The sequence below is a fragment of the Aulonocara stuartgranti genome (assembly GCF_965226115.1).
Source record: "Aulonocara stuartgranti genome assembly, chromosome: 13".
Lineage (NCBI taxonomy): Eukaryota > Metazoa > Chordata > Actinopteri > Cichliformes > Cichlidae > Aulonocara > Aulonocara stuartgranti.
The window spans coordinates 33,628,577-33,640,992 of record NC_138949.1 but is presented as its reverse complement, the minus strand read 5'-3'; the positions used below and the strand labels follow the sequence as shown (position 1 = coordinate 33,640,992).

At 50.4% G+C, this 12,416-nt stretch overlaps 1 protein-coding gene across 2 annotated transcripts in view; it reads right to left on the bottom strand.

Annotated features, from left to right (window-relative positions):
- Positions 1–12,416, bottom strand: part of LOC309720238 (spectrin beta chain, non-erythrocytic 1) — a 101,698-nt gene that overhangs the window by 45,387 nt on the left and 43,895 nt on the right. Inside the window, exon 1 of one of the 2 annotated variants that reach the window (XM_082556938.1) lies at positions 8,871–9,687. The exons of the other annotated variant lie outside the window; for it this stretch is intronic. Within the exon in view, the coding sequence (XP_082413064.1) occupies positions 8,871–9,120 (250 nt within the window). The 5' untranslated portion in view covers positions 9,121–9,687. Of the gene's footprint in view, positions 1–8,870; positions 9,688–12,416 lie in introns of those variants that run through there. 2 annotated transcript variants of the gene reach the window in all.

The following is a 12,416-nucleotide window of genomic DNA, read 5'->3' as shown; positions in this document are numbered from 1 at the left end:
AATCAATCGTTTCTTTATCGTCACGTGGGCGTGATGGAGGGGATTTTTTAGGAAATGTCTGAGCGCTTACTTTAGTTTTTACTGCTTTCCCCTCATCCAGTAATGACTAATGAAGCTTTCTATGCAACTATGACCACACACACACGCACACACACACACGATGTGATGCAGAGATAAAAGGCTCAGATTAGCTTCAGTGAAGAAAGTTTAACTAATACGAGTCACAAATGTGTGAATGTTACAAAAAACATTTCAGAATTTTACAGAAATGTAACATAAATTTATAAAACTGCCAAATATTTAGACAGAGACGCTGATCCGCGACACACGAGCTTCATCACTTTTACAAAGGTTTCGCCAAAATGGCCACAAGGAACCTTTAACGTGAAAATGTCTCGAGGAGGCGGCGGCGAGCGAGGAGTGTCAGACAGGCCGAACACATCAAACATCTGTTTCCACTAACAGAGAGAGACAGAGAGGCTCTCTGACACACGGGCCTGCGTTTCCATATCCAGGCCAGTCCTGACGGATCGTATGACATTCCCAAACACGCACGATCGTATAACCCTGTCAAAACACACACTTCCAGTTCAACAGTTCCAGGATTCCAGCATTCCTGATCTCCCACAGGAAGCGGAGGCCTCAGAGGATCCCCCCCGTGAGCGAGTGTGGAGGTCGGAACTACTGAGAGCAACAGAAACAAACCGGCAGAAGCTCGGTTTAGTCTGCGATTCCTTCCTGCAGCGGCTGATTGCAGCTCACCTCTGATCCTAAAAGCCGCTCCCCGACTCACACGGATCCACACGGGCCATTCAGCAGATCCGCTCCATGATGCAACTCTGGCTTCAAACTTCCCTCTCGTTCATCACCTGAGCGCTCAGGTCCTCTCTCACACCAAGGGCGGCGACCTTATGAAGCACCTGGAGGTGACGCCTGCATGCAGTCACCTGACAGACACCTGAGTGCAGCACAAAGCCCCGATCACTGCTGTTTAACCTCCACACAAAAGGAGGAACTCCCAGTTCGTCTGTGCTCAGGTGTGTCTGGATGAGGCAGGTAACTGTCACCCGTGTCTGACAGCACAGACTCACTTTATGCAAATCTCACCTGCAGGTCAGGTTTGTTTTGACGTCCACAGAATCTGATCTCATTTTGTGCAACATCTGTGCGTGCATGTGTGTGTTAATAATGAGCACAGATGTTCAGCAGAAAACTAAAACCTTCATTCACAGAAACTCAGACAGCAGGAGCCTGGCAGCCAATCACAGGGCACAATACTGGGGCCTGTCATCCAATCACAGCGCCCTCTCCTTCCGCCTGAATGGCTGATGTGACACAGAGCGGCAGTGTGTTCCCGTGAGGAGGGGGAAGCGAGCCAGATTTGGGGACAGAGGAGCATTGAGAGGCGAGGACACAGGCTGATTATCGACCGTTAAACCGACCGAGGCCATATGTGGCGCCGACTCAGCGACGCCTCCGGGCAGGACGGATCGCGGCTATCCCTGTCCACGCCGGTGCAGACTCATCGTCACCGCTGTCCCCCTGCAATTTAATTGGACAGAACTCGAATCAGTCAGGAGGTCGTTGGACCGTTGGGTTCCTGACGTCACAAGGCCGATGAGGAGACGCTTCCTGCTGCTGAGCTGCAGCGTCTCGTGAGCAGCACAACATGCTGAGACCTTTTTATACTGCGAGCTCGTCTCCTCGGACGGAAAACGCAGAAATGACGCCGCTGTTAGAAACGGGAACCGTCCGAACTGTCCAATCACAACCAACGCCATGGCCCCGCCTTTCCTGTGAACGGTGTTTCTCAGAGAGGACGCTGTGCCGTTTCGCTGCTTTGCCCATCAGAGCCACTGAGCACGCTCAGTCCATCTCCAAACAGCAGACCTTAGCCCCGCCTTAGAGCCGGAGTTCCCGTTGTTCGAGCTTATTCTGATTGCTGCTGTTGTGTTTTCGCAGGAATGTTAATGGTTCATGTCGATGAGCCGACCCTCGTTTTCATCCGGGAAGATGACTTCATGTCACCGAGCAGAACGCCAACAAGATGCAGCTCGTTTCTCCGCCCCCACCCCTCGCCGGGACATTCACGCCGACAGTTTGTCTGATTTTTAGCAGAAACTGTCGACAAACAGCAAACTCGAACTTTTCAACCTTCTGTGACTCAAATCTTCTAAATCCAAAGTGCTTCAGTCCTTATTTACCAGCAGTAATCTCGGTCCAGCTCTAGTTAAAAACACTGAACTTTATTATCTTTAGTCGCAGGACTCAAAGAGTCCGAGAGAGTCTGTGAGCAGTCGGTTTGATCTCAGGGTCATTATGCACGCACTTCATTAATCTTCTTCACTATTCGGATTCAAGAAGGAAACACTGCTTATATTAGATTATAATGCATTTCAAAAACACACCTGATAAAGGCCTTTAAAGGAAAGCGTATCTGGGAGTTTGAGGAAAGGAAGCCAAAGCTCGGACGGGATGTTACAGACGCAAACACGGTGAAACAATAGTTTCTGTTTGCTGCTCTGACAGATTTAGAAACGGCTGCTTCCTCTCAGACGTCGTCTCCTTTTCCAAAACTTTATCTTTTCCATTTTTTTGTTGCTGCAGGCCGTTGCGTGTTTTCTGTGTTTATAAAATGAGGCGTTTTCAGTTTTAGCCTCATGCTTTGTGCTTCAGGATCATCTGAGGCCTGAGGCGTGTGTGCACGTCTGCAGAAGAATGAATCTGGTCAGTTATCAGCACTCGTGCTTTGTTTTGGCCTGTGTGTATGTTTTTGTATGATGTACAGACAACCATCAGTGGAGCGTAATAACTCTTGCATTAACTTCCTGTTGCTTCACGATGAGATCCTCTGGAAGTTCAGCTCAGGACTAAATCCAAAAATCCTGCCTGTGTTTAGATTTGACTGACAAAGTCCAAACTCGCAGCTGAAGCTCATCCTTCCCCTCTTCAGGTCGTGCATTAACATCCTGCTCTGCGAGAAGTCAAATAAACGAGGACGTCAAAGAGTCCTCTAATGACCCAACGTTTAACGTCTGATTAAAGTCTCTGTGGATCCTCGTGCCGAGCCAACAGCGGCACGGATTCCTTACACACAGTCTGACCTTCGAGGCAACACGCCGGCTCTGATAGAGCAGCCAAACCCTTCTAACACTCACATTCCTGCAGTAGGTCATTACACAACACCAGAGATGAGATAAGATCACTCGCTCTGACAAAACACGCGCTTACGAAATCACTGAAGTCTCATTCCCACACCTGCTCGCCTGAAAACACTAAAGACACACAAAGAAGAGTGTGTGTGTGTGTGTGTGTGTGTGTGTGTGTGTGTGTGTGTGTGTGTGTGTGTGGCATGCTGTTCCTGTCACGCTGACAGCTGAATAAAGACTCCATGCCTTCCTCCTTCCTCTCTTTCTCTACACGTCAGGAGCCGGCGAGGCTTTTCAGCGCCACTGTCACCCACAAACAAAGCCGAGCTCACGAGCAGAGCCGTCAGTGTGTGTCCGCGCCGTCGGACGCCAGGAAATGCACGCCATCGATATAAATCAACTTTTCCTTCATTACAGAAGCTTCACCGCAGCGCCCGGATGCGTGGCTCCAAGTATTGGTCGGCGCTGTAACGCTGACGAAGCCGGCTCACAACAGCGACCGTCACAGCCTCGCGTCAGGATCAATCACCCTGATTATCAATGATAAATAAGTCTGAGACGACTGGGTCACGAGCTGCTGCTGCTCCTCTCCGAGGTCACGTGACATCGCCGCTGAGGGATCACGTGTTCCCCGACGGGTCGCCAACCTGTCTGCAAACGCTCGCCAACGAGGCACGGAGCAGCAGTAAAACCCGAGAACGTTCGCCTTCAAAGTAAAAGCTTGCGGCTAACATGTTTCAAAAGGTGTGACTTTTACTTTGAAAGCAGCTCCGTTTCCTGTTTGTGTCAGTTTGACTGCTGCTGAGAGATCCGTGTATCCGTGTTTAGCTAACGGGTCGTTTTTCACATTTAACAAATTATTTTTGTTTGTTTTGATGACTTTTATTCTGACGTTTGATGATTTGAACTCAGACCTCAGTAACTGCGTTTCGTTCCCTGATGACAGTCATGAATCCTTGAACTTGGGGCACTTGTTTTAGCGCCCGGTGCTCGCAGACTCATGCACGGCCGGGCCTCGTTCACACGACGTGTGGTTAGTGGTCACATGACCGGACTGATACGAGTCCTAAAACCTTCTGTAATGACGTCTGCGCTTCAGATGCCTTCACAAGAATAATCTACAACAGAAAACATTCGACGCCTGGTTCAACAACTCCGAAGCTACAACTGTCCCAGACGAGGCGCTGGCTCCGTGCTGGGAGGTCATGAGGTCATGGCGTTCTGCCATAAGTCGTCATTTTACGTCAGCAACGGAGAATTTAAGGTTTGTGGAACCCGGGTATGCAAGCCGTGGTTGGCGTCCCTGTGGTGTGGCGCTCTAAAGGCCCACGTGGGGGCAGATTCTGCGTACAGGCTGTAAAGGTGTTCACAGACACAGAAACCAGCGTCTGCTCTGAAGCTGCTGTGATGACTGATTATTAACCAGATGTGTTTAATGAATAATCAGCTCACAATAAAATAGGCGTCGCGGGTGGATGTGCTGCTCCGTCTGCAGCTGATGAATGGAGAACATTGTGATTTATTAAAAGCTCCTGACGTGAAATTATCACCGCGAGCAGCTTCCAGATCAGCTGACGGTTTCCTGTTAGTCTGGAGGGATTTTAAAGCCCTGCTGCTCGTTCATGAAGGACTCTGTGGGTTATTTCCACTGCTGCTCAGTCGTGACCATCCAGACCTCGGAGGTGGTCTGAGACGGGTCCGATTACGGCCCCCTGAGTCCTGAGAACACCTGGAGAAGCAGCTCCAGGCTCGAGCTCAGGAAATCAGAAAGAAGAGTCAATAAATCTGCAAACTCTCAGTTTTATTACAGAAGCGCTGGTGCTTACTTCACTCCCTTAACGTGCTTTAAATGCATGTTCACTGAAAGCAGCTCTGTTGGATGAGTCATGTGGCTTTCCGGTGGTTGAGCGCAGAAAACCCTCAGAAACTGATTAGCAGCATCTGAAGCGCCGTGACGAGGCGCCGTGACCTCGCTGGTTTGTGGTCTGAGGTGAACTTCTCTCTTCTCAAACAGCTGTGTGCAGCTGTGGACACAAACAAACACGTTACCTCTGTTTATTTTTAGCTTTTATGCATCTCTCTCTCTGGGCTCAGACTGGCCCCGCCCCCTCTGCGAGCGTGCTCAGTGGAGCGTCCCTATGAAAGAGTCCTTTCAAGCTGCAGATCTGCGAGTGGAAACGGACTGAGACTTGAAACGCACAGCTCCGTCCTGAGACGCTTCCTCGTGCCACCTTCAGGCTCTCAACAATCACTCCATTCTGCTCCCGCCTCCGACGCCGCTGGTTCCTGCGTCCGTCGTCACCACCAAGCTTTGATTTGATCCAGAAATGATGACGGCTATCAAAAACAGGACAAACTAACCAAATATTTTCTTCTAGAGATCGAAGAAAAACTCCAGTTTAATCATTGAGCTTTGATGGCGAAGGCCTTTAAGTCGCGAGGCTCCACGTCATGCTGAAGGTTACAGCTGATGGTGGGAGCCCGCCCCAGCTGTCAGGGGGCAGGAGGGGGGGTAGATCCTGCACAGCTATGGAGCTGGGTTTTGTCCAACTTTTAATCTAATTTCCGGCTTTATAGAGTTAAAGAGAGGACTTTGCACATCATCAGTCATACAGAGAAGTTCCTGAATCTTAAATCAGCGCTGAAAAGATTTCCAGACAAACTCCTGCATGAGCTCATCAGACGCTGAGCTCCAAGGATCGGCCTCGAAGATTTGCAGCACTAAATCTTTCTGTTTGCAAAAACGTACGAGTGGAAAAATCTCAGTGCAATCAAAGCCTGCGATGATCAAATAAAAGCATATATACTCAACACACCCAGCAGCCGATCCCTTTGGAACTGTGACGGGGGGCGGGGCGAGCAGGAAACCACCAGGACTGTCACACAATCTACTTCCAACCAATCAGTCGGTGTCATTCACCGAACCATGAAAACACACTTTGGCTTATGAAACACATGAAATGGCCCCGGAGGAGCTTAGCATCCTGTGCTAACGGCATCACGGGCCGGGTTCAGCGAGTCGTCCCGAACGCAACTCGACACGGGCCGAGGGAGAGGAGCGAGGCTGCATCTCACCCCGCCTTTGTGTGAATTTCACGAAAGGAGCTTCCTTTAATTTCACTAAGAGGGTGGAGGTAGGAGGCGGGCCGGGCGGGGGCGCCGGGGGCGCCCGCAGACGCTCTGCAGAAGCTCATGAAACATTGATGAGGCGGCCGAGGTGTTTTCTTTCTTTTTAGAGACACAGAGAGGGAGGGACGCGGCGAGCTCGGATCATGTTAGACACCCTCCCCACACCACCCACCCCCTCTAATACCCCCCCTCCACCACCGCGCAGAGCTCAAGGAATCCCAAACCACCGAGATGTGTGCTGATTGGCTGACTCAGGACCACGGAGGAGGGGAGGGGGATGATTAGAGCACAGAGGGATGGTGGTTTTGTTTTTGTGAGCAGAGCGCGTCCGAGGGATTTGGCGTTTCAGGAGATGGCGGGTTTTTACAGCGCTACAGTAACCGCTCTGCCTCAGCCTCCGTTTGTTCTACATTCATGTTAGAATCCCGGCGTGAACCACAGCGTGCGCCGCGCACGGCCGCTGGAGCACAACAAAGGACCCGACTCCTTCTGGGTCATTTATTCATCCACACATGCAAACATCAATTACAAACCACGTCTTGTTCAGTTCCCAACAGAAATAAACTCAACCGGACCGGAAACATCAGCGACCAGCATCCATCCACTCAGCATCGCTCTTATTTACCAACATGAGTCTGTGCAGCAGGCCGACTCGCTTCCCCCCATGATTATTCTCTTAACTGGAGCAAACATGGCTGACTGCCTCCACGCTCATAACCCGCTGGGAACCGAACCACCTGAGCCCCACACGGGACAGCACATGAATTTAGAGCCTCGAATGCCTTCATAAGCACGAGCTAACAAACCCCTCTGAGGGTCGACGTCCTCATGGACTGATTGATGTTTCATCACAGCCCACATTTAGATTCTTCCTCTGCTCTAACAGAACATGCCGCGCAACACTTAAGATAAAACACATCTGATAAGTTCACGTCTGAATGATTTGGTTCTGTGAGCAGGTCAAAAACAGGATAAAGGTCAGCCCTGGTAGGCGGAGCCAGATGAATGACATAAACCAGCATTAACACGCTCACGTAAACATCGAGTGTGACAGATCCCAACATATCAACTCGGTAAGAAGTCATGAAGCAGCCTCTGAACTAAACTCGGACACACGGCACACGCGTGTGCATCAGTAACGCGTGTTACAGCAGGAATCTCAGGACTGAAGAAACCAGGCTTTCAAAGCAGAGTACAGTCTGTGCTCGAGTGCAGACGTTTTCACATTCGGTCAAATTCTTACGACAGAACATCACAAAGACTCAGTGACCTCAGCGTGACCCCCCCCCCCAACAAAGAAAAAACAGCCAGGAAGCTACTTTCAGACACTCTGGAGGTTTGTGGGCGTCAGCGGGTCGATGAGGCTCCATTAGCCTTCTGCTAAATTCAGCCTGCTGCTAATTTTTAACTGAAGTGTTTGTGCGTGCAAGGACGATTCGATTTTAACGGCTCATATCGATACGAGCGTCCATCGATGAGTCGGGAGGTTAAATGTGTTTACACGCCTGAGCGCCGCTGCTCTCCTTCAGCAACAGAAGACACGCCACTCGCGCTTCCACGCAGGAACGTTTTCCACTCCTGAGTGATTTCTGTCTGACGCATCAGAGAGAAACTTGGGGTTCAGCATCTCGCTCGAGGATACTTTCCTGTGCGGACTGGAGCGGTCTGGGATTGAACCACCAACCGCCCGACATAGCCACCCCACTTCCTACCAACATTCCCGGGTAGAGCCTGTGCTCAGAGCATGTAAGCAGCTCCATCGTACAAACCAAACCAAGCCTTCAGTGTAAACGTGTGGCAGAAAGTTTCCTGCTGCCTGCTGAAAAACACCGACACAGCTCACACACATGCAAGCAAACACAACTACACGGTTTGGTTTCTGGAGCCGACGTACGTCAGCCTGAGATACAGGAGGCTTATTTCCAGCTGCGGATCATGCAAAGCTGCTCCAGTCGAGCTGGAAATAAGCAGAGCGGAACAAAGAAGAAAAACTTCAGCTGTTGGTTTCATTTAGCGATGTCATCGCTGCATCGATTAATAACGGGCACATTCCTGAGCTTTAAGTCAGGAGAGACAAACGGCACGTGTGTCGGGAGGCCAGCATCCTGCTGAGGAGCTCCAGCCTGATTACTTCACAGCTACGTGAAAAAATGTGGGTGTGGGAGCGCCTCCCTGCCTCCCCCGCACCGCTCCTCGGCGAGCGGGTCACCGTCAGCCCGTCAGTTGTGATCAGTGTGTGAACGTGAGGCGCGGTTTATTTGCAGAGGTAAGGTCAAGCTGCTGACTCATCCACAGCCAGCTCTGATTTCATTATAAGGTGATAATGATTAATAAAGTCAGGGCGACACCTGCACGCCTCAGCCACCATCCCAGCGCGACCGCACTCCTCTTTACTTCCTTTTACTTTCTCTGGAGCTCTGCTGCTGCTCTGAAAGCCTCCTACGGCTCCTTCTACTGTTTCAACCCTTCAAGTGTGCAAATGCAAACAAACTGCAGCCCACAGCATTAAAGGAAACCCTAAACCCAGGCCCACACAGCTTTCCCCCGCATGCGCTGCTCCTCACACACTGAGGGCTCCTTGTTTCATCTTACCTTGAAGCTGTTTGAACCTCCCCTCCAGCTGGTTGTAGTTGAAGGCAGCCTGGCCCGAGAATCCGGGGCCGGGGCTGGACCCCCTGACGGGGCTGAGGCTGGGGCTGGGGCCTCGCCCGGGACTGGCGACGTGAGACGGGCCGGGGCATCCGGACCCCGGGGACAGGGGGCCGCCGTAGTCTGAAGTTGGGGAGAGGGGTCCAGGCGCGAGGGGGCCGGGGAGGCCGGCCGTGGCGCTCTGAAGCTCCATGATTAAACTCCACAGAAGACTTAGATGGAGCTCGTCCACATGGAGCAGAAAGTTTATAAGTGAGTCACACAAGCCCGCAGAGGTTATCTCCCCCCAGGATGAGCTCGAGCTCCACGGCGACAAACTTCAGAGCCTCAACTTCTCTGCAGCAGGAGCAGCTTCCAGGTGACCACCGACTCCTTAAGAGTCCTTAGCACAAGAACGTAAAGTGAGTTTAAAGAAGTGATCCCAGTTTTAGCTCCGACACCGAGGGGAACGCTCCCTGCTCCTCAGTCGAGCTGAGAGGAGGACAGAAGAACTGCAGAGTCTCCGTTTCACTAGCGTGGAGCCAACAATCGCTGGCTCAGCAGACGCGCGGCGGCATCATGCTTCTGTTTTCCCTCCATTCATCCATCTGTCAGAGTCTCCGGGGATCACGCCTTCCCCTCAGTTCCACCCATCCTCCGTTCAAACGCACGCTCAGACCCTGCTCGATGAAAAGGTGGAGCAGACGGAGAAAGGAGGTGGAGGGAGGCAGAGAAAGAGTGGTTTGTCCTGCGGTGTGCAGCAGCAGCAGCTCTCAGACACTGAAAACACCTTTCAGCAGACGAGGCGAGAGTGCAGGGGGGAGGGGCCGCCAGAGGGAGAGGCTACTCCCACGGCAGCCAATCACAGTTCAGCGATGATGTCACCCACTCATTGGCATAAGGGGAGGAGACGGAGGAGAGCGAGAGAGGGAGAGAGCGCAGAGGGCCGATCGAGCTGAAGATTAAAGAGGAACTTTAGTCTAATCTGCAGCTTTTTACTGCAAATGTGAAGCAAAAACATTTGATTCTTAAATCTGTGCTTAAATAGCTGCAGGGCGCCGCCTCCACAACACTCATATTTAAATGATCCCGTTTATTTTGTTCTTTGCGTCATGTGAAAAAGGTCAAACTGATAAGATTAAAATTCGCTCTGTGAGTAAATGTTTAAAGAGCCACAGTTTCCCCCCCTGGGAGGGGCAGACGCTTTCAATCAGCCCCAAAACTTTCACCATCCTCAGCCTTCAAACCCCAAAGTGTCCACGTCCCCTGCAGCACCGAGACCCTGAGCAGAAATCGTTTTCAACAAACCGAAGGAAGCAGCCGGGTCTTATCAGACAGTTTTAAACACAGGGATACGTGTTCACAGTAAAACCATCTGCTTCCTGTCAGCTGACCAGCTTCAGTCTGTGGTTCACGCACAAATAATAACGTTTTCCTCTCTGAAGGAGCAGAGATCCAACTTCTTTGGCGATGACGAGTAAAGACAAAGTGGACGTCACAGTGAGCACACGCCTCAGGTTCATATCCACAGGAACAAAATGACTGTTTCAGCTTTGTCTGATTTCCAGCAGCTCTCTGCAGATTTGACAAGTTGTTTTTTTATTTTGAATTATTATTATTGCTGTGATTGACTCTTTGCAGGTCCCAACAGTAAAAATGTCGCCTCGGCCTTCGTTTTGCTGGACCTCAGAAGCCGGAGATGCATAAATACATCATAACATTACAATAAAAAAAACAATAAGCATCACAGAGGAAACCTGGATTAAACTTGAGTCACAATCAGGCTGCTGGGTGTTGAATCGATTATGTTGCAGGTGATTGTGCACGAACCAAACTCATAAACGTTTTAGAGCAGTGTCCAACTCCAGGCCTCGAGGGCCGGGATCCTGCAGGTGTTAGACGTGTCCTTGATCCAACACAGCTGATTCAAATGGCGAAACGACCTCCTCAACATGTCTTGTATTTCTCCAGAGGCTGGTAATGAACTCATCATCTGATTCAGGTGTGTTGACCCAGGGTGAGATCTAAAACCTGCAGGACACCGGCCCTCGAGGCCTGGAGTTGGCCACGCCAGCGTTAGAGTGTGAACACACTGATCGACCACAGAGTCACACTTTAAACACTGCGTCGTTGTTAGAGACACACACAGATTTTTGTTTTTGGCTAAATGTGGCTCTTTTATGATAAAGGCCAAAAACTGTGATGCAGACTCATCAGGTCATAATCTTCATACTGAGTATAAAGCGCACACTCAGCTGTGTGCACTGATTTGCACACACTGTTGCAGAGCTCCTGGTTCTGTTGTATTTAAACACGTTTTGGGTATGCGCGCCCGCTGCCCCGCCCACGCGCCCTGCACACAGACGGCGAGACTTCCTGGTTCAATCAAAGTCGATAAATAAAAACTTCATTGAGCTTTAATTTTGCTGCAGGTCACGTCTGATGTTTTGCAGTGGAAATTGCTGTTTTGCAGCAATTTCCTCTTTGGAGCTCATCTCCTAACTATAAATAAGGTGCAGCTTATCTCATATCGGACACAGATCAAAAGATAAGTGCAGCGGTGCCCCGAATACCAGCGTTTTACAACCACGCACGTCCTTCAGGTGGACTTTGAAAAGCTGCACAAATATTCTACAGGTCGTGTGTCCAATCCAGGCTCATACGATCCACCTGCAGCTGCTTCAATAAAGTAATACATTCAATAAAAACTTCTTCTTAAACTTATTGAAGGAAACCACATCACTGGGCTCGTGTGTGTGTGTGTGTTAGAGGGGAAAGACGGATACAAAGAAGACGGAAACAGGGTGGAGTGTGTGTGTTACTCCGAGCTCATCACTCACATGCAGACATTCAAACATCCTGAGAAACCCTCAGAGCTAATATTAGAGAACACTGTGGAGATGTTCTTCCTGTCCGAGTCCGGCCTGTACTTCCTGTTTGCTCCCACCGTCCATCAGTGCGTGCACGGACACACACACAGTCATGTTGTCATATCATTTTGGAGACATCTACTTGACGTAATGCTTTCTCTAGCCCCTAATCCTAACGATAACCTAACTGTAACCCTGAAACTAAAACCGCAATTTGAGTCTGAAAAATGCCTCAAACTTGTGGGAACCAGGATTTTGGTCCCCATTAGGGCTGTTGGTGCCCACAAAGATATGTAAACACACACACACACACACACACACACACACACACACACACACACACACACACACTCTGCAGGTTAGGAAAAGGCGGAGGCTGCAGAGCTTGACTTCCTGCGTTACCAACTGGACACACAGGCAACATCGAGGAGATGAAAGGTCAAAGGTCACAGCACTGAGACAATACATGGAACAAATATTCACGTGACCCTGAAATAACTGCGAGCTCCACGGAGACGGGAGCGCGGCTCATCTTTGCACGCGCACATTTGTCATCCTCCAACGATCTGAAGGACAAAAACGAGCCCGAAGTGAAATTGAACTGCAGAGCCAGCCTTTGTTCTCCTCATTAAAACTCCAC